General features: G+C 44.4%; 2 protein-coding genes across 11 annotated transcripts in view; one reads left to right on the top strand and one right to left on the bottom strand.

Moving 5' to 3' along the window:
• ARHGAP22 (Rho GTPase activating protein 22) overlaps positions 1-6253 on the top strand; it is a 225339-nt gene extending 219086 nt beyond the window's left edge. For all 6 annotated transcript variants that reach the window (XM_034777449.1, XM_034777448.1, XM_034777443.1 and 3 more), the window contains one exon: positions 5287-6253. In XM_034777449.1, the coding sequence (XP_034633340.1) occupies positions 5287-5515 (229 nt within the window). In that variant the 3' untranslated portion in view covers positions 5516-6253. The remainder of the gene's footprint in view (positions 1-5286) is intronic.
• Positions 6254-11556: 5303 nt separating this feature from the next.
• MAPK8 (mitogen-activated protein kinase 8) overlaps positions 11557-22166 on the bottom strand; it is a 134179-nt gene continuing 123569 nt past the window's right edge. For 4 of the 5 annotated variants that reach the window (XM_034775041.1, XM_034775038.1, XM_034775040.1 and 1 more), the window contains exons 11-12: positions 18890-18967; positions 11557-16784 (exon numbers count right to left, since the gene is read on the bottom strand). In XM_034775041.1, the coding sequence (XP_034630932.1) occupies positions 16639-16784; positions 18890-18967 (224 nt within the window). In that variant the 3' untranslated portion in view covers positions 11557-16638. Of the gene's footprint in view, positions 16790-18889; positions 18968-22166 lie in introns of all 5 variants that reach the window. The other variant, XM_034775042.1, reaches the window with a different exon arrangement.

The following is a 22166-nucleotide window of genomic DNA, read 5'->3' as shown; positions in this document are numbered from 1 at the left end:
CTTCGGTGGTGGTGAGGTGGGGTGTGTGTACACACACATTGGGAGGTATTTGCTCAGATGTTCCCTTCACTGGAAATCTGGCTTTGCTCTTTTCTTTTATGCATTGTGATTTAGCCATTCAGAGATGCACAGAGAAATGGTAATTTCTTCTTTAGTGCGGCCTGCTTTCCTCAGCCACCAGGTCCCTTACAGACTGGGACCCAGGTTACTAGGACTCTGCCCATGCTGGTTTCCAAACTGGAGCGGTTTATAATCATCCCATCTTTGAAGAGAGTTTTCTTTTCAAACCAAGCAGGCTGCACACAGCTCACATCCCAATCCAAGGGACTCGTGCACATGTGACTGAGATGAAGTTGGCCCCAGGTATGTGGGAGGAACAAAATCTAACTCTTCCACATGTCCCCTCTGCAAAACATCTGGGTGGATACCCGGTGAGGTGGGAAAAATGGGGGGTTGCCTGGGAATGGGGGAAAACAGCCACCCAGAGCAGCGCATTCCCCCACTGCAGAGACCAAAGTTCAGGTAAAGGTAGAGGAGTGAATGCTACCTCAGGCAGTGCTAACTCACCTTGCACAACTCCCCTGGGAAAGGGCTGAGCTGACTTCACTCTTCAGTGCTGCGTGTGGAGTCAAAGCACTGTCTGCCAGTCTACACTAAGTGCTGGCCTTGCTGCCTGGGCCTGGGGGTGACTGAGTGCCTCCCCCCCCCCATTCTGAGTGCATCTGCAACCATTTGCATGGCTGGGTGCCCACTTCTGCAGGGACAGTGGCTCATGCTTGCAGAAGTGGGCATGCAGCCTGGCCAAATTAGATGAATTTTGGCTCCTTGCTTTATTTATTCAGGAAAAAGTGATGGATTAAATCCATTTGTCTAAAAACCTCTTTCCTGGCTGGTGGTTGTGGATCTGTGGCTGTGCTTGTGTGGTTTTCAGCGCTCCATCTCAGGAGCCAGCTATGTTTTAATGAAGGACTCTGCGCTTTTATTTTGTGGGGCAAAGAGAAGCTGAGAGTGTGTGAACTCACTGCCTGGGGCAGGGGCGGGGGCAGGGGCAGGGGCAGGAGTCCCTGTTGATGGAAGGGCTATTTGCCTGGTTTCTCTCAGTCAGAAGGAGGCAGGTTTTATAGCTGCCCTGTGAGCAAACGGTTCCAGAGCAATTTGCAGGTATTATAATGATCAGGCTCCCTCTATTAGAATGCCAGGTGGTAAAAGGACAGCTACAGACTGGACTGCATAGCAGCAGCTCCAGGAAAGAGTCTTTCCTAATGGAAACATCCTGCAGAATGTAATAGGGATGAAAACTATAGGGCTGCATAGAAATGTAATAGAGTAATTTCTGTAAACGCCTCAGAACCTATAGAATTTCAGTGGAGAATGAGACTCTTAGCGCAGGCTGTTCAGCTGTCTTATAGAATCGCACGGGGAGGGGGGGGGCGGCGTTAATTGGCAAGTCAGTTCTATAGGATGGTTAAAAATTCTGTACTAAAGTTTTAGTTTTCTTCTAAATTCTCCAAGGCTTTTCCAAAGCAGATGCTGGATTTTCTTCCCTAGCCAATCTGCTGGGTGGTAGGAGAACTGCCTTGGTTTGGAGCATTATTTGTTTCAAGACACAGGTGCATATTTCCAGTTATAACTGTAGGACCCTCCAGCGGGCCAGCACTCAATCAGTTCAGCAAGTGAGGGAGTGGCCTGCAAGATTTCCTTGGCATTGGTGCCATCCAGGACCGGCGCAACCCATTAGGCGACCTAGGTGGTCCCCTAGGGCGCTACAATTTGGGGGACGGTGACCGCGGCGGTATTTCGGTGGTGAGACCTTCCACCGCCTCTGTGAAGGGTGGAATTTCGGGGCGGGCCCTTCCGCCACCTAGGGTGGCAGAAAAGCTGGCGGCGTTCTGTGGCCATCTGGGTAGGGAACAGAAAGGGTGCCAGTGGTTGGCCATCATCTGGCTGTGGAGGAAGACTAGTGTCCTGGCCAACTCTTAGGTCTGTCCTTTATTTTTGATGGGAGGTGCTGGTAGCAAGACTGTGATCCTTAGCTGGAGGTGATGGAATTGCTTTGAAATAGCTTTGTTTCTTTGCATAGAAGAGCATTCAAAAGATACTTGTGAGCAAATGTTCATCCAACCCAAGGAGACTTGGCTGGAGTTGAACTCACACATGAAGCTACGAAGAAGACTCATAAGGAGACCTGGTTGCAGTCTACTAGGTAGATGACTGATAGGCCACTGTGTTCCCAGACACAAACGTGGTGGAGATGGAGTTAAGGCTCAGAGAATGTGGTGATAACTTAGGGGTCAAAAACATCATAGGGCTGTTGTTGTGCCAGACTGACAGTATCCTATATATCCTGGACAAACCGTTTGGCGTTCAGGTAAGCTTTATTGATTTGGATTGGGTGCCTTGGTGTTGAAAATGCCCTTGTTTGTGGTGGTAGTGGTGGATTGTATGTAATTTTTCTAGGGACGTGACTAATGTAAATGTTTGTCCCAGAAAGTCCTTTGACGGTCCTATGTATGTAAAGTGGGTTTCTTAGGAAGGGGGGGGGTGAGGGCCATGCAAATGACCCACTTGGACTCTACCCTTCTGAAGCTGGGCTCAAAAAGAAAACCCATTTGATACTAATCACCTGCTCCTGGAAACTCCACATCAGAGTCCCTGGCCTGTGTAAAGGGTGGACTACACTTGTTCTGAGCAGAAGCTGTGATGAACTTGTGACCACAAAGGAAACCCTGAGGATGAAAGTTGAAAGACTGCTCCTGCCAGAGCCCCCGATAGGGTCGTGGTGGGGAGTTCTCTGGTAACCTTATTAGCATGCGTGTAGGTTCTTCTATTGCTTTTAATATTCTTTCTCTGTAGTGCTTTTATTTTAAGAATAAAATAGGCTTGCACAGGAAGAACTGTGTGGTACCCTTGAAGTATTAACAATCCCTGTTATCAATCTCTGAAGAGAAAGAAAACAGATGTGCTTGGGCAGCCTGTCTCTGCAGCCTGGAAGTACCTCAGTCAGCAGGGAGCGAGATGCAGGTCTCCCCCTCACAGAGGTGACAACTGGGGAGCCGGAAGCATGAGAGTGGGTGTCGTATTGCAGCACTGAGGGGAAATACAGGTGCAGGTACCCTGAATGGTGACAGTTATAATGATCCCAAAACCAAGCATTGTGCTTGCCTGACCCTAATGAGGCACAGGGTTTAGATTCACAAGGTTCTGAGTTCCAGTCCTGTCTGGGCTGTTGGTTCATGGTGTAGCCTTAGATAAGTCCCTATGGTTTTGTCTCAGAACTCTTCTGTTACAGAAGGGAAAACTATTTCCCACCTGAGCTACAGGTGCTGTGAAGAGAAGTTCATTGATGTTGGCGAAGCACTGCTCTACTCTAGTGCCAGATAACCTAGAAACACCACTGAGGAAAGTGTTTAGTTTGTGTTCTGAGCAAGATGTGGATGGTGTAGTGTGATTGATGAATGCAGCCATGTTAAATAATGAGGATAAAAAAAATATATATCTACTCCATTTGCAGAGCCAGGGCCATCCTGTGCACTGAATGAGGCAGGCGTGCTGTAGGAAAAAATAATCGGTGGTCATGTAATTAAAGATTGGATAAGCGCAAGGGGGCTGAATTAAAGCTATATAGACCAGGGGTCTCAAACACGCAGCCTGCGGGGCTCTTGCGTGTGGCTGGCCCTGCATTGCCTCCTTCTAGGCACCGCCTCCCGCAGCTCTCATTGGCTGGGAACTGCGGCCAATGGGAGCTTCGTGGGAGGTACCTGAAGGAGCGGCAAGAGCAGCACACGCACGGAACCCTGAGCCCCCTCCCCTTCCTCCAGGGGCTGCAGGGACAGGGTTCCAGCTGCTTCCTGGAATGGAGCGGCATGGGGCCGGGGGCCAGGGCAGGCAGGCAGGGAGCCTGCCCTGGCCCCGGTGCGCGCCGCTGCCACCCCGGAGCCGCTCTAGGTAAGCGGCGCTGGGCTGGAGCTTGCACCCTGAACCCCTCCTGCACCCCAACCCCCTGCCACATCCTGCACCCCAACCCCCTGCCCTGAGCCTCCTGTCATATCCCACACCCCTCCTGCACCCCACACACCAACTCCCTGCCCTGAGCCCCCTGCACACCTCCTGCACCTCAACAGCCTGCCCTGAGCCCCCGCTGCACCCTGCACCCCCTGGGGGCAGCGTTGGGGTGGGGACTTTGGGGAAGAGGTTGGAATGGGGCAGGGAAGGGGTGGGAAGAGGTGGGGCAGGGGCGGGGCCTAATGGAAGGGGTGGGGCAGGGGCGGGGCCTAATGGAAGGGGTGGAGTGGGGGCAGGGTCAGAGGCAGCGAGGGATGGTGTCAGTGATGCGGCTCTCAGGTCAATGCACTAGTCCTCATGTGGTCCTCGTGGTCATTTTGAGTTTGAGACCCCAGTGCTTTTGAGTGCTTGACTTTGCAACATCAATGTTCTTCTGATGTAGGTTTTTTTAAAAATGTAACTTCCTAGAGTTATTTTTGCCTTTAAAAAATAAAAATTTATTATGCACAACTGCAACAACTCTCCCCATCAACGAGATTTAAACTCCAGCATTAAAGCATATGTTTCACCCACTGGAGCAATACTCAGACCTACTTTGGTCAGAAGCACCAGGATTTTATCTCAGATGAACCTGTCACCAGAGGGAGATGCATAACGCCCTATGCTATGCACAAGTCAGCAGTGGGTGACCTGTGCATGAGCTGGCCCATGTTAGAGACAGTCATGCTGCCTCTCGTGCAGAAGCATGCTCTAATTGAACAGGATTTGGGCTCCATTCCCATCAGTGGGTAGAGAGCTATGAGTCTTTGCTTAATAAGGGTTCTGAAGGGCATAGACTTAATAATGCCAGTTAGTAGAAGTGAGTCTAGAACTCCTGGTTTCCAATGCAGGTTACATTCCTCTAAGTTAAAGGGTATCTTGACAAGGAAAAGCAGAAAGAGGAGAGTTGCTTAAATTAATTTTAACTCTAACTAGTGAATGGATTGATTTGTAAATTCTCAGAAGGTCAATTGTCTGCTCACAAAGCCAGTGCTGCAAGTTTGGGGAGAACACGCTATCTTTTTTATACCTAAAAGAGAGGTTGAACCATTGATCAACATACAAAACTCAACTCAACGTTTCTCCCAAGTTAATAGTTGGTACCTCCATAACAAACCCCACTTTTGATGGTATCACGTAAGGTGTTTGTTCTGGCTGGCATATGGCAAACTTGTATATTTCATGACAATCAGTGTAGCAGTTGTCAAGAGACTAAAATGCTCTTTGTTTTCTCTTGGCTTTAAGAATTGAAGAAACAAGCGCTGAACTGAGAAAACGAGTGACAAGATTAGAAGAGGAGTTGGACCAGGAGCGAAAGAAATACACGATGCTGGAGATCAAACTGAGGAATTCAGAGCGTGCACGTGAAGATGCTGAAAAGAGAAACCAGCTCCTGCAGACAGAAATGGAAGAGTTTTTTTTGACATTAGGAAATTTGACTGTTGCAAGCCGGGGAGCTAAAGTGCCGAAGTAAAGGAAGCAGAAGTACACCATCGACCGTGTTTTTTAATTCCAGCACAAGTCATTTTGTTCTGGGTTACTCATGCATCATGAGTAATTTTGCAGAGAGTCCCTGCTCTTAAGGATTTTTGCTATGTTGTTTTGTTTACATATGCTCTAGTATTTGGGCTATCAGGGAAACTGACTGCTAAAGGCAATGCTTGAAACTGTAGACCCTAGATTGCAAATGGCTGGGCCTCTCTTTCCTAATGTCAAAGGGACAACTCTGTGACTGCAGTCATGTCACTGTCTTTGGCTTTACTGTGCCACCCTTTGCTGGTCCAGGGACAACAGTAATGTTCCCACCACTGCTGCCATGGCCTAAGTGAGCTGCAGGCAGGCTGGAGTGGAAGGAGCCCGCCAGTTCCTGTGGAGGAGACGATACTGCTAGCATGGCAGCAGGTTTAGCTCATGTGATGAATCAAGTTGAACTTGGTGGGTTTTCCATTCTTCATGAAATTTGTTTAAAAATCTGCTTGGTGAAAGTTCTTATTCCTGTTCTTTGTATTATTTTATGAAGGTGTTTTGCAAAACTAGCCGACAAGCACTTTGAAGGCATTTGAAAGTCTGACACTTCATTAGTCACCTGATTTCTAATCCCCCCCCAACCCTGCCGTGCCCAAACTATGACTCTAAATATTATTATTTGCACCAAATGTGACTTAATAAAATATGTGATTAATAAATACCTTGGAGGGGCAACCCTCCCGGAGCTTGAACTAAACACATCTGGCCACAGGCATCCTCTGTAGCCAGGCTTTTCTCTCTTCTTTGTTCTGAAATAATGACTTTACCAATTTGCAGCAATGGAGCTCAACATGGGGAGATGAGAGAGATTTCTAACCTCCTTGCTGCTCTGTTTTAAATGACTAAGCCCCTGTTAGTTAAAGGCCACCGCATGGAAACTACCAGAGCAATTACAGCAGTAGAATAGTTTTGAATGTAGGCCTAAAGGTACCTGACTGACACACTGGTAGTTGAAGGCTTCTATTCTCTCAACAGCTCTAATATGAGAGAGAAAGATTCTGTTCCTTGCCAATTTACCCCAGTTCTCATCTGGGGAACACCACTCTCAGAGCTAGAGGTGACGAATCTATTCAGTCCTGGGTGTGGCTGTGGCACTCAACAAGGAGGTTATCAGACACACACACCCCTCTGCTAAGACATGGAGAAAGGTCACTAGCACCAGCTTTCAACCGATACTGAGAGGGGCTCAACTGCCCCATAGTGCAACGCTGTGTGTCCTGACCCCAAAACCATGTGCAGCCTTCACCTTAGCACTGACTTCACCTGCTATGTCATGAGCCCCCCTTGGCTGGGTGCAACCTGCACCATTCTTCACTCCGTTCTGCCCCTCAGGTTCAGCAGCCCGCATGGGAGAAATTGGCAGCGTAGGAGGCTAAAAGGAGGGGGGGGCAGCACCACTAGCCCCCCTGAGGGCTGGGTGAGCTGGCCCAAGGGATGCTTTGGGCTAGAGTTACAGTGCTGGGGCTGCTGGAGGATTTTCAGAGCTGCCTAGGGTCTATCACGCTCTTGCTTTTCCTCTCCCTAACAGGCTGTTCACAGTCTTGATGGATTACATTTAGCTGCCCCTGTGCCATCCTAATCTTCCCCACTGTAACCAGCAAAGGCAGGCTCTTCTCCAGTAGCTAAGCCATGCTGCTTTGTTTCCTTTAGGTTCATGTGCACCTACATGCACATCCATCCCATCAGTCCCCTTTTTTCCCACAGTGACTAACATGTGGCACATGAGCTAAGCGAAGTGAAACCCACTTCTCTGCAAAACACTCAAACCTTGCTAGGTTCTGGCAGGAGGGCAGGTTCTCTTACCACGGTGGGTACTTTAAAACAGTGACTCTCAACCTGTCCAGCCTACTGTACCCCTTTCAGGAGTCTGATTTGTCTTGCATACCCTCAAGTTTCACCTCATTTAAAAACTACCTGCTTACAAAATCAGACATAAAAATACAAAAAAGTGTCACAGCACACTGTTATTGGGAAAGTGCTGACTTTCTCATTCATCATAGAATTATAAAATAAATCAAGTGGAATGTACATACCGTACTTCCATTTCAATGTATAGTATATAGAGCAGTATAAACAAGTCATTACGTTTGTGACATTTTAGTTTCTACTGACTCTGCTAGTGCTTTTTATGTATAGAGCCCTGCAAATCTGCAGCTATCTGCTTTATATCTGCAGACCAGATACAATTTTGTATCCACTCAGGGCTCTATTTATGTAGCCTGTTGTAAAACTAGGCAAATATCTAGATGAGTTTAATGTATCCCCTGGAAGACCTCTGAGTACCCCTCGTTGAGAACTGCTGCTTCAAAACATGGCTTAGTGTGAAATGGCTGAAGAAAACAGTCACACACACCCCTCCCCTGCCAGCACTGGCCTTTTCACACCCAGCCACTGCCCTAGCACAGTGCTATAACGCCTTGTCAGCTTGTTCCTGGGAGTAGCCTGCCATCTGCAGGGCCTTGGCAATTGTTTCATCTGAGTCCATTCAAGCAAACTGACACACACCCAGGGGAATAAGGATCCACTTTTAAAAAATTCAATGTATAAGTAACATTTGAAGTGGCTGCTTGGTCATTTCAGGCCACTTTTCCTACAACACCATCATAAAACCAAGCCCTACTGTGACTAGACAGCAAGGGCAGGAGAGATACATATTATACCAGCATCTCCAGCGACACTCAAGGAGACCTCCCATTGCATCTGCCCAGCTCACGGGATCAGTAATGTGAGCTGGAGATTTTCGTCTCTATGGCACTTGATCCACAGACATAGCAACCAAATTGTCTAAGTTACATCTATGGCCCCCATCACTGCGGTAACTTGGCACTGCCCTGTCCTTCATGTATTTATCCTCACACTGCTCTGATGGAGAAATGATGCACAGAGAGGCTAAGTGACTTGTCCAGGGTCACACAGGAAGGCTATGGCAGAGCAGGGAACTGAAGCTCTCTCCCCCAAATCCTGCAGGAACCACCCAGCCATCCAGTCTCCCTCCATTATGCTTTGGCACCTGCTTAGCAGCCTCTGTTGCATAAGTGAAACCACCACTTCATGTAAGTCAGACTGGGCTGACAAGGCAATTCAGGGAGCCAATACTGTCCCTGGCTGGCTACCATGTGCATAAACTTCTGTTTAATACATACTATACAGCACTTTAGATTGGTAAAGATACTGCTAGCCCTTATGGTTGCACAGGACATGTTCAGTTCAGTCTGATGGTTAGCCACTGCAGCAGCGTCTGTCAGAGGCTGCAGGCCATTTGAAATGCTAGCAGGGTGAGCTGATCAGTGGGTGTTAACACTGAAGCCTAACAATGACAATTTCAATGTTAGCATTCACGGCTGATCAAAGCACGCAAGAAAGAGGAGGGGCATTTTTTGTGTGCGTTTCTTTGCCATTTAACAGCTGTGGTGTTGCACCTAGAGGTACTACCACTTCCTTCCTCTTTCCCCCCATGCATTCCTCTGTGCCTACTGGAGCCAAGACCCTACCACAAAAAGAAACATCTACAGCCTGCAGAAGCATGGGGAAGATTAGCTCCTACTGAGGTTTGCATGAGGCTGCTGTTCTAGGCTTTCATGCTCCAGGGACATTAAGGAGGCAACCTGATTTATTCAATTTTTTGGGTTATCCATACATGGCAGAAGAGCTAACAGCTCTGTTTATTTCATCCTGACGGCTGCAGCAGCTTCATGAAGATTTTTGCCCCTTGCCCCCTTGTCATCAAGACTCTTTCATGCAGGTGATGATCCTGTGTTAGGACAACCCCCAAAGAATTATCTGGCTTTGGCCCAGCGGTGAGTGGAGCCTATTCCACAAGGGACAGACTCATCATTACAATACTCCAAAAGATGCAGGCCTGCCCTTGCAATGGAGTGCGCCCTCCCCCAGCTTTGCTTAACCACCATCCCATGCACAAAAACTCCCTTCCACCCCCACCTAACAGGTGCCAACTGCACAAAGGCAACAATGGGGGAGGGGAAGAGAGGCAGGAAATGAAATTAACAATGAAGCAAATACAAGAATCTACAGGAGGTAACAAAGCCAAGTGGCTGCGACTCAGGAAGGAGGAATGTTTCTTGGGTCCCAGGGCTGAATGGAGACAGCCAGTGGCAGAACGGCTTTATTCAGTTCTTTGCCTGTGATGTTTCTAGTGTGTGAAGCAGGGTCATTAGAACACTGATAGCCACTCCTAGAATTAATGACATTCTAAATGTGTTTAATACTTTGAAGAATTATGATCCTCCCCTAAAAAGCAAGGCTCACTGTTCATGCAAGAATCTATCCCCTATCTTTATAGCAGAACTTGTTATATTCAAGGGGAAAAAATCTCTAAACCAAAGTACCCCCCCCCACAAAGTGGCAAGATAAACATGCTCTTCTTGTTGAAGATTTCTTTAGATTTATTGAGAAGCCCAGCTTGTTAATGAACTGAGATCTGAGCAGAAATTTACAGGGGATCTTCATCAGATGCCAGTCGGCCCCCTTCACCCTCCCCATCCCCATCTTGCTGAAGGGAGAGCAAAGATGATAAAAACAACAGCAGGTGCTACAATCTCCAAGGATTCAAAGCACTGCTGGTTGCAAAACCAAAGTTTCAGCTAGACCACAGCCACATACGTTCTCTGATCTGGAACTGTTTGACTAGATGTCACCAAAACCAAAGCCACCTATACCCAAAACCTCAGGCTGAGCTTAGATTGTCACACCTGCTATCAACATTAGTCAACTATGTGGCACCTGCTAACAATTTATTCTAATGCTATTGCAATTAAACAGCAGTCATCATTAAGTTACCAGAGTTTCCTCAGGGGACATGCTACTAATACAGCTGTCCCCATACACTTGAGTAAAGTGACACAGACTAGATTAATGGTAACTTTCATTTACAAGGCACCTTTTCCTCTGGAAATGCTCTACCCATTATAGACATACAGCAGTGGCTGTAAGAAATCTCTCACAGTTTAAATAACTCTCCAGGGTGTGCGGGAGAAGAAAGCAGAAAGTTGCATTAAGATAGGGAACCGATTTCATATGCCGACTTCCCCATGGCACCGTCACAGGGATCTCTCTCAGCAGTGCAGGGAGCGCCAGGCACCCAGAATATTTGAGAAGCTCTCAGAGGCAGATCTTGCTGTCCCCTCTCCTGTCTGGGCTTCCCAAAGAGTAGGCTGGAGTGTGAGAATGGGCCTTGCACAAACCTGAAGCCCTGGGCCCACTTTGCCTAAAATGGGAGCCTGAACCCCTGGAGCCACTGCCTGGGAGAGCAGTAGGGAAGCCCCAGGAAGCCTGTTAGAGGTGGTGGCAGGTGGAGGGAGCAGGGACCCAAAGACCCTTACCGCACTCTCCGGCATCGGGGTCTGTGTTGTGTCCAGTGTCCACTCCGGTCAGGAGCATGGCTGCAGGTGCCACCTTCCATCTGCTGCACGGCCATCTTGTGTCACTCCTCTGGAGGAGGAACCAGTTGCCCCCAGAGCCAGCCTTTCAGATCCAATGTCTCCACCCCAGCCCTGACCAGGACACACTGCCTTCTCCCCACTCAAGAGGAGACGCTGTTCCCATACAAGACACTTGACAGAGTAGGGTGGAGGAGGAGTTGCAGAAATGCCTTTGGTTCTCTCCCCAGCCAAGTGCAGGGACAGTGCGGCAGAGGGGGAGATGCAGTCTGAGGCCACAGCTGAGCATCAGAGCCTGAATCACACCAGCAGGCAGAACTCTGACCTCCAACACTGGAACTCTCCTCGGGAGAGCAAGGGGAGTGCTGTGAAAGCCAAAACGGGTGGGAGAGGGAGCGGATGGTGCATTCCCCTGTTGCCAGCGACGGACAGGTCTGGCTGTGCGCTCAAGCAGGCTGACATACCCACCATGAAAAGAGACTTCTCCCAAACGACTGAGGCAAATACAAATTAAATGGCAACTGTCCTATGAAGTTCACCACATGGTGCTTTAGAGCCCCAGAGCTGCAATGAAGAAACACTAACTACAGAGTGGTCATCAAACAACTTTTTATCCTTTTTTATTTAAAATATCATTATAACCAATTGACATACTAGATAACAATGTATACATTCCAGTGGTGCACATGTAATGACCAATGGCATGGATGATAAAAACCACAATGATCTCAGTATTTCCCCACCAGTGGCTTATTGGGAAGGGGTAGAAAGGAATGGGGAAGGGGAGGGTGGCAAGTGGGAAAGAAAACTAACTGTAATTTTTCCATATTTAAAAGGTGTGTCCTTCCCCTCCACACTTCCCAGGACAGAATGCACTTCAAGGGGGCAGGAGGAGTGATCACGAGAATTCAGCCAGTTTTGCTCAACTTATTACTAAAGTTAAAAGTTTAAGAACTCTCAAAAATAGACTAGATATTGGGCCTACAAAAGTAATTCATCTGTATGCAAAGCTTACCAAGAATTATTCCTTTTGTAAAATGTAAAGGATGGACTGATATTACTAGTAAGTTATTTTTACCTACAAAAAACAGACTACAATAATAAATTCACCAATTTACATCTAACACAATTTTCTGGATGTACATTATTGTACGTGAGCTATATATTACACATGAACATCGTACGGGAAGTATACATGATACATACTTACTGATATTGTCTCAACATTGGCCAATAGGTTGGGCTTTTGAAAAAGGGAAATGTACTTTCTATTTCACATTCAGGGTAGATCCAATAGTGAAGGTTAGCTCTGTTTACTCAAGAAAGCAGAGAAAGTTTGTGTGAGGTAGTTCAATAATAAACTAGTTTCACTTTTAAGCAGTGGGAGTGGAAATGTGTTAACTTTAGTCAAAGAAAATTTCTGTAATGCAGAGAAATGTAAGATGGGGGAAGCCAATAAAATGTCTTACTGAGACTCATTTAAGAGCACTTAAATAAGAGCAATTAAGTGAGCTGGAAAGTTTGAAAAGAGTTACAAATACAACATATTCCTCCATTAAGAACCTCTCTAGCCTTATTGAAAAATGCAGATGACCTCTAATTCATCTCCATTCTCCAGTCTTCCAACTTACTATAACTACGTAGGGAAAAGTAGGTCAACTGAAACATTAACGGGAACATACAATGAGCTAACACAATAAAAGAAACCACTATAAAGCAGGTTAGAAAAATATTCAGATATTGGCAGTCCATCCTGGACTACTTCATTGACTCAAGTGATGAAAACCAGACACAAACTGGAATGTTCTTCCTTCCAAATGTTCTGAATTGACAGTGTCTGAAATATTATGTTTAAGGGACTGTTCATGTGTATTACTAGTATTTTTGATGGTTTATAGTAGTGTATCTAAGTTTGAGATGTGTGCATTGTATGTTTAGTGTGGGACCAGCATAGTCATGTGTAGACCAGAGAGACTGGCCTGTCAGGTGCTTAGATCTTGCATTCTGACTTGGAATGTGTTCGTCTGGGGGCCAATGCTGCTATTACAAATCTACACATCTAACTTCATCGTTCTACTTACTTGTGTAGTATACCAGTAGAGGGCACTGTCACCATAACTTGTAAAAATCAAGACTTGCTCTATCCTAAACAAATTCCTTGGCATTTCATAGATAATTTGTACAAGTATTCTTTTGTTTTGTGGGGATTTAAACCATGAAAGCTGCTATCCCATATACAGCAACTCTCTTCTAATTTAGATCCCCAATCTGAAAAAGTTATCCTGGGTCAGAGATTGGGCCTTTTACCCGAATGAGTTAATTGGTGGAGACTGGGCCTAACCATGTTAGCATATAGGGTTATTGAACCAATCAGTATTGTTGTGTGATTTAAATGGACTTCAGCTGACAAACACACAGAAGTTTATATAAGATGGGAAAGATAAAGCCAGTCTGGCTCCTTGTGTTGCATTGAGTGAAGTCCTCAACACACAAAACCAGTAGAAGCACAGGCAAAGGCAGTACAAACTTCTTCCACCAGTGTGTTTAACACTGACCTGGAAGGACCCACTTCTAGGAGTTGTCTGTTCAGTCCTGGGACTTGTTGCAACTAGCCAAAAAGTGTGAGAATTCATACAGTTCTTAGGTGGGTGGTGTCCACCTCAATTTACATAGGACATTAGATGTGGGTCACTTTCATTCACTACTAGTCTGGGCTAGACTGCAGCTGGAGTCCTAGAGGTGGAAAAGCTGTGTATCTTTTAGCACGGACTGTTGGGATGGAAACATTATGGAACTATTTATCAAAATAATAAACCAAGTTCAATGATAGCACATCAGAAAGTATAACGTGTATTGGATATTAGACATCTACCTACATAATGTGAGAACAGCAATGGACAGGACAATTCTAGCTAGCCACCTGCTTATTGTCCTTGAAACATAAAATGAATTTCGCTGACTAAAAAGAGAATTCAGACTAGCAAACTGTTGCAATGGCTTAGAACTGCAGAGCTTTAACTTTGCCTGGCTGAGCAGGCTTCACTGGAAATTTGCCAGGAGCCTGCGATGGGCACCTAATTTGCATAAAATACAGACAACAATAATCTGAATACTTATTAGAAAGGTGGGACCCAGGAGGACTATGGGTGCTGGTATGCCCCATTCTGACTTAAGTGGTCTCTTGCTCTCTGAATGGTCTCTTCACTTCCAGTACCTACTGCGGGCAGCACTAGAGAAATCGAAAATGGGGGGGAGGAGGGAGAGGAGCCAATAAACTGTCTTGCTAAAACTCATTTAAGAGCACTTAAATAAGAGCAATTAAGTGAACTGGAATCTAAGATGGGTGCGTGCATACCAGAGATGACTGCCATTCCCGAATTCCGCTAAAACAAGAATGATTGGGGCCAAATTCTGCTCTGTTACACTGACATAAATCAGGAGTAATTTCATTACTTGTAACTGAGTTACTCTGGATGTGTACACCAGTGTACCAGAACATTATCTAGGCCTATATAATGATGTTATCCTGTAATACATGACTAAATACAGTTGGCTTTATGTCACAGTTTAAAATTCGATAGACACAAAATAAACTGCCCTGTTGGTCCAAATACAACAAGAAAAAGTATGCTGTGCTCCAATCCCCATCATGTGGCCTATCAGCTTTTAGGTAACATACAGTTTGGTGGGGTTCTGTAAAAATAATTGCCTTAATAAGTGTGTGTTTTAAAGCTCACTATTGAAATATCTGATTTAAGTGAGAACAGCAAAACTTCACACCATCACTTACCAGTGGTCTAGCCAGGCAACGAAAATACAACTTTGCACTTTAACAACTGACTCTCAGCTTTCTTTGAGACATTACCATTTCTTGCAACCCTTTTTATTGTTTTTAAAAAGTCTAAGTTCTGTTAGATATTGAAACCAGTAAAACATAACTGGGGAAGAAAGTGGGTAAAGGCAATTTTTCCTCTTCCAATTATAAATTTAAAAAGAATATTTATTCTATTTATCCAACAAATTCTAAAGGAACAGACATTGAGCAGCATGTTTCATTCTTGGATGATCTCAATAGCTATATCTATTCATTCTCTTAGGCTTTGGGCCTGGCAAGACTCCTGTGCTTTTCTTTTAAAAGTTCATTTTTGTAGGTGTCACTAATTTAAACCCCTTTTCACATTTTTATTCACTACACAAAATATTTATCTACACAAGGCAATCAATATAGCTTAGGTTCTTGAGAAATCTGCACTTTTCAAAGGAATAAATTCTGGATGATTGTTTTACTCATTCATAAACAAAGTCAGTCAGTTACACACAAATCATTCTGTAAATATAAAATGTAAACAGTTAACATAGTTCTGTAAGGATCAGCACCATTTTACATGACTACTTAGCAACTGATCTACGTTTTTTTTTTTTTTAAAAAGCACTGACAGCTGGGGCTTCAATGCTGAAAGATACTGAATATTCATGGCTTTAAAAGAACCATTTTTAAGATTTCTGCTATGATGGTCTGATAGTTAAGTGAAAGAGAAAAACTATTTATCCAGCACTGCTATTTCCCCCCCATTACCATGGCATATATTGCTCTCAATGCATTAGCTACAGAAATCTTACAACCTGAGGTTCTCCCACCAGTGATTGGTTTACAGGAATAAGTTACTTTGGGTGAAGAAAGAGTGATCAAAAAGCTGGAGGTTTTCCATACATACACCCAACATAGAATTGCTCTATCCTAACACAGAAAATAAGAAGGAAATTAAATGCCAAAGAACCACATGCTATGTGTATGTAGAACTACAGCAACAGGGAAATCTGTAGGCAATCTAGATATCCTGGGTATACCTTGTTCTGTGTGTACAAAAACAGGCTAATAGCTAGTAGAAGTAAACAGTTTATTTGCATTGCAATGTATTATTCACGAAGTATCCTCCTTGAGATCATAAGCTTCAGCATGCCACAGTTCTGCCACCATCTCCTTTTGGCAGGCTGGATACTTCTGCAGCTATAAAGATATGCTTTGCTTTATGTTTATATTGCCTCTCAGATGAGGTGACTTTGCCAAGGGTCATAAACGGTTTCCCTAATGAAACTCACTAACTGCTGCTTTTATTCAATTGTTATAGGCAAGAAGACAGAATTAAAGGATTCTGTGTTCACTGCTACCACTAGAGTAGCTACACCCAAAGCTCTAACAGGCTACAATGTATTATTTTCTCTTGCACATGGGTAAGTGACCAAGCATATAACTTTGAAGGATAATCATGAACAAAACATTTGGAAAAAATTCTAATAAAAAAATTGAAAAATCTATAAAATCTTAAATAATACATGATACGGTAGAGAACATTAATATGTGCTTTGATCAAACAAATCTTACAAATTCAGTAAAAAAAAGATCAGCAGCATAATAGTAAAGCAAATATGCAGATTTTTTAAAAACCATGATAAAATTATCAGGTTTAATATTTTACAGAGTTAATTACAGCAAAAAAAATACATTTTTGTGGCTGCTTTTAACACAACTTACAGTTTAAAATTACAGCACTTTAAAATGAATCCTACAATTATTTTTGAAAAAACACTCAAAAATAATACCACTGATTTTCTTAAAGGTGCCCTATCAATGACTAAAGGACTCCCCTTCCCTCCCCCCTAAAAGACCAAGTAGTCATCTACAGCAGCCCAGAGGTCCAGCGGATGTTTCCAGACTGCTGTCAGTATCCGAGGCCAATGTTGGATCTGTTGACATTGAAGACACATCATTGACAGATGATGATGAAGACGGATGTTGAGAACCATTGATCATTGCTGCACCTGTGCTATGAGAAACAAAACAGCAAATCAGTTGCAGATACAGTTGCATGGTTTAATACTTGCATTGGTATTTCTTGCTCTAGGGGTCATTCGTTTTTCTTGCCACTCAAGAAGCTGCTAAGAGATTTCTTGGAGTCCATTTCAAATAAGATTTGAGGATTTTTTATTTAAGTGAAGGGTTATATCTGTGCCAAAAACCATGTGTCTTCCATAACAGGATGCTTGTAAATCTGAGATAAACACTTACAGCTGAGTGCCAAATTCACAAGTGTGGCTGAGAGAGAAAGGAGGTAATGGCCAGGAGTTCTACAGAAGCCTGAGAAGATCTTGAAAAACCCTAAATGCAGGCTCCTAACTATACACTTAGGCCTAAAAATGGCTGAATTTTCAGAAGTTCTGAGCATTCATCAGCTCCATGACCTCAGTGGGAACGGCTTCATGCTCAATACTTCTGAACTTTGGCCACCTGAGAAAATCGTAGTGTTGGAGTCAGAACTCCTGGTGCTTTACTCACTTTGAAGTGCTCAAGATTACATAGGGAGACAATGGCAGTTATTATCCCACCCTGTGCCACAGAACTCCAACCATGGAAAGGGGGTACTCTAATGACCCAGCTGTATTTTATACAAAAATACATGAGTGGCTTCTGAAGGCCTTTCTGCACTTTCTTGTTTAGAAACTAGTTATTCAGGCAAACAATACAAGTGAGAAATTTGATCTCAATATTTAGTAGACATTAAATGAAAGTGTTAAAGTATACTTTTATAGTAGCTATGCAGGGATGTAACTTAGTTACAATGAGCATTTTAAAGCAAATTCAAGAGGAAAGCAACTTGGTATATTATACAGTTACAAGTCCCATGTCTAATCATGAGCTATTGAACTGTGGCAGTAAAGTTACTAAAAAAAATAACAGGATTCCCAAGAGTAGGATACAAATAAATTAATGTCAGATAGTGAGGAGCTGCTGATGGGAGAGAATACCACAGCCAATAAAAAGGGGTATTTCATGGAGCAGTGTCAGAAGCCCCAAAATTAAAAGGATGGGAACGAGCACTTCGAGCAGCATGCTCATCAGGATCAGCCAAGATTTCAGGAGGGCTTGGTAAAGGCTGCCATCACACTGCAGTTTTCTACATTGGCCAGGTAGGCCAAGGCACTGTTGCTATAAGAGTTTGCAGGCGGAAGACAGATCTAACTGAAATACAAACATGGGCACTAAATACTTTTGAAACTCAGGCCAAGCTTATTTAGGAGGCTAATTTTTGGCATCCGCCGTGGAGTGAGCTTGTTGGTTAAATGCCTTTCTCTGATGATGCTCACTGGAACCTCATTAGCTAATCACCCTTTTGGGAGACTCTGATCTAATGGACTGAGCAGAGAGGGTTAGCAACTCTAATTTCTGATCTGAATTCTGCTACTTATGCATTGTGTTACCTTGGCCCAGATGCACTGTATTCCAGCTGTAAAATGGGGGTATTATTTATTTGTATTGTGGTGGCTCCTAAGAGCCTTTGGATATTCTACATGGCAAGCAGAAACCTGCAACAGCTAGTTTCTAAGCCTGGATCTACAGACTCGGGCTCATGCTACAGTGCTACAGACAGCTGTTTCAGCTTGGGCTGGAGCTCGGGCTGTGAAGCCGAGGTGGGGGTGGGTCCAAGCCCGTATGTCTAAACAGCTATTCTTAGCACCGTAGCACCAGCCTGAGGCTGTAGACCCAGGCTCTGAGTCTCGCTTCTGAGGGTTTCTGCTTTCCTTGTAGCTATACCTTCAGTCATAGGAAAGAATCCCATTGTGCAAGTTGCTGGACAAACAGAGAAAAAAAAAAAAGACAGTCCCTGCCCCAAAGCCTTGCTTCGTGGGGGTGTTGGGAGGATTAGTTAACTAATCGCTATATAGTGCTTTATGTTTCCAAAGCAGAGCACCGGCATCAAATATTATCACTCAGGAAGTGAATTAGCTGAAAGCAACTTCTGCCCAAGTGTTCTTGAAATTCTAGACTCATACTTTGAGCTATATTAACTATTACTCTTGGATCAGCTTTGCGCCTTTCTAGCTTACCACATAGGGCAGGCTTGTACAGTGCTTTTATTGTAACCAACCTAAAGGGGCTGGTTGTCCACGTATAACCCCGTTCTTGGTCCTTTCCTCCAGGTCCATGACCTCCTTGTATATCAACTCTGTAAACATGACAAAAATAGTAGTTATACCAATCCATTACTTCAAACTGATAACGATGAATGCACATCTTATTCAAATTAATATTCCAGTTTCATAGGCTTATTACTCTTCCGAATTATTTTTAGACAATATTAGACTACAAAGAAGATAGAAAAGAAAGGAACATATTTAGAACTAAAAGTGATGCACCAGTTTCCAGCACCATTCTGCTGCAACTTCAAAGGTTTGGAGCTCACGGAATGCACTGAAATTGCTCACTGCTTGGTAGCTGATTTTGTCCAGGTCGGTTTGAGATGGAGGACTTCGAAGTAGAGCCACAAGGCTGAGGCAATCAATTCACTCAATGTTACGGAGGCTTCCTGCACAGATGAACAGGTCTGATGGAAAAACAAGGAGCGCAGAAGGCCCTATCTAGCTGGAATTAGGATGGCTCAAGGCAACATTTTTGAGAAGAGCTAGTACCCAGCAACACCATGATTCTTTGCTAGACAGGCAGACTGTGTTATATAAGTCCATAACTATCCTCTTGGAAGCACACTTGGGGTTATGTGCAAAGTTGCAAGACAGCTCTGCATCAGAAAGCATAACATTTCTTGAAGAACAAATGTTCCCCCACCCCAACCCAATCACTGATTTTCCTCACTAGTGCAAAATCATGCCATGGCCAAGCCTGATGCGCTGAATGGTGTTCAGACAACCTAAGTGTTAAATGTTACTGGTGCTGGCCTGCCTCTCCCTTCCCAGGTATCTTTGCCTAAAGGATCCTGGATGATAGCTAACCAAGGTATTCTCATCCAATCATTTTTTCTTAGCAGAGGCCTAGCCATAACTTGTTTGAGAGATGCTGGCAGCTAACCCTATTTGAGATGTGTGGACAACCCTTTCCAACAGGAGGCTCAGATATACCCCACTAGCTTTGATCAGCTACAATATCCACAGGCCCAGGTCTGATGAGGGTGGGCACAAGCACACTGGCTGAGACTCACTAAGGGATAGTGGTATGGCTGTACCATCCCGATCTGAATGTCACCATAAATATCCAGAAGCCGCTCTGGATCAGATCATCCTTTTCTGTGGCGATTAAAAGCCTCAACAGTCAGCAAGGGGTGCTCTAGGTTGATAAGATGGCTGACCACCCAGAGGAGGTTTTGGTTGGGTAGAACCACTGGCAGAAGAAAAGGACCAATGCCTTAGATTCAAATTGTCAGTGACAGATTAAAAGTGGCAAACTGAAGTGATTTCTGAGTGCAATATGGAGGAAGAGATTGTTTAGGAGCCACTATCAATGGTCAGAGACAACAGACTGGGATAGCATAGCAACCCAGGTGGCTACCCACACCTGGCACTCGGGCAGGATTGAGATATCGTACTGTGTTTCAAAGAACCCTTGGGAGGTTACTTCAGTCTCCTTGGGAAGCTCATAACTGCACATCTCCTACCTCCAGAGGGAAATGGAAGAGCCATGGCCTCAATCACGAGGTGATGGTGATCAAACAACATTAGTGGAGCCTTCCTCTCTTGCCCGATCCCCATGTTGAAGACTATGTCCACAGTCTAATGGCAAAGGGCTCCAGACTATCTGCGGTAAGCCTGTGGTGGGCACAAGGGCCATACATTCTTATGCTAGCAGGTCAGAGCTGGCATCTGCATGCACAGTGAAATCGTCCAGAGGTGGACCATGAAGCACCCCTCCTACTTTCTTCTCTTTCTGGCAGTAAAGGCTGAACTTTCTCCCAGTATTTTAAGCACCTAAAAGGGTACTAGTCCATTCAATGCATTATATTCACACATTAAATGCAGAACTTTACACTTTAATGCTTCTCTGGATCCATCTTAATGGATTCTATCACTAATCCTATTAAAAACCCCAAACAACTGAAAATTAACTAGAAATTTGAGGTAAACAAGCAAACTCTGCAAGTAGAAAAACATGGTTCCAAACCTGCCTGCCATGGCAGAGGAACAGGAGATGGTTATGGTATGGGACCGTCTACATCTTTACTTTGACAGCTGGATCTGCAATATGAGACACAGGGTCAAAGGGCTCAAGAGGCACAGCATGTGACCCGTGTACGGAAGAAAATGCTGGCTGCTGTGAGCTCCTCTGCAAGATATAATTGATAGCAAAGGGACTTTGTGCCTGTTATTCCTCAACGCAAGGCAGGACTACTTTCGCCAAGTCTGTAACCTTAAGCCATCCAAATCCTGTCATATGTTAGATCACAAGGTACAACTGGAGAGGGGGCATGGTTTGGGGGTAGGGTATTCTGGTTATCTGTAAAGAGACTTTTCTTAACAAACAACAAACAAAAACATTTACCTCTGCCTGCTCACCAGTGCAGTGAATGACACAAAATCTAAGAGCAAGAAATCTAGGAGGCAGCAATGAAAGTCCCTTCTTTGTTCTTTCAAGCTTTTAAAACCACAGAGATTCAGTAATGCATTGAAGTCAATTGTCAACAATAGAGGCTTGGATCGAGGACTTCTTTCTACTAAGTTTGCATTCAGTTCTCATTACAAAAGAGTGAGTCGTGTATTTACTGTTACATAACGTATATATATATATATATGTACAGACACACACACACACACACACACACACAAGAGGATAAAAGTGTGACATTTGCTATCCGTTGTTTTCTGATTTAGCAATGAATTTTGATAACTTTTGGAGGAGATACAGAAAAGTGCAGATCTATAAGAGGTAGCTGCCACTTGCTGCGACCATATTCTTTAAAATCCAAGAGATACAAGGTTATTGAGAACAATATCTCAAAACCTACCATAATGTTATCAGTTGTATGATTGAAGTCATAAGGTTAGTATCAACTAGGTAGTATACAGAAACAGCAGATGAAAATATCTCTGTGTTGCATAGGTTCTGTGAACATACAATGGGTATTGTGCAAAAAAATTCAAGAGTAGAGGCTTTACAGAAGGCTTCATGATCATGCATGCAGGTAACCAAAAAAGAATGTATAGGCTTTAGTTACTGCTCTGGTGCTAGGCCTTGGTATTGCCATAGGTACAGCTAACAAGCTTTGACGCCTGTGTGGGTGCAGACATTTAACTGAAAAGAAACACTGTCCTACATTTACCTTCTGCAAGTAATGTTATATGTGAGAGAACATGATTTTTGTGACAAACACTAGGCATCTGGGGTACAGGGGTGCTGTGGTATATCATGGGCTTTGCAAG

This window comes from Trachemys scripta, chromosome 7 (genome assembly GCF_013100865.1).
Source record: "Trachemys scripta elegans isolate TJP31775 chromosome 7, CAS_Tse_1.0, whole genome shotgun sequence".
NCBI lineage: Eukaryota > Metazoa > Chordata > Testudines > Emydidae > Trachemys > Trachemys scripta.
The sequence above is the reverse complement of the archived record's forward strand: the minus strand, read 5'-3'. Positions and strand labels throughout refer to the sequence as shown.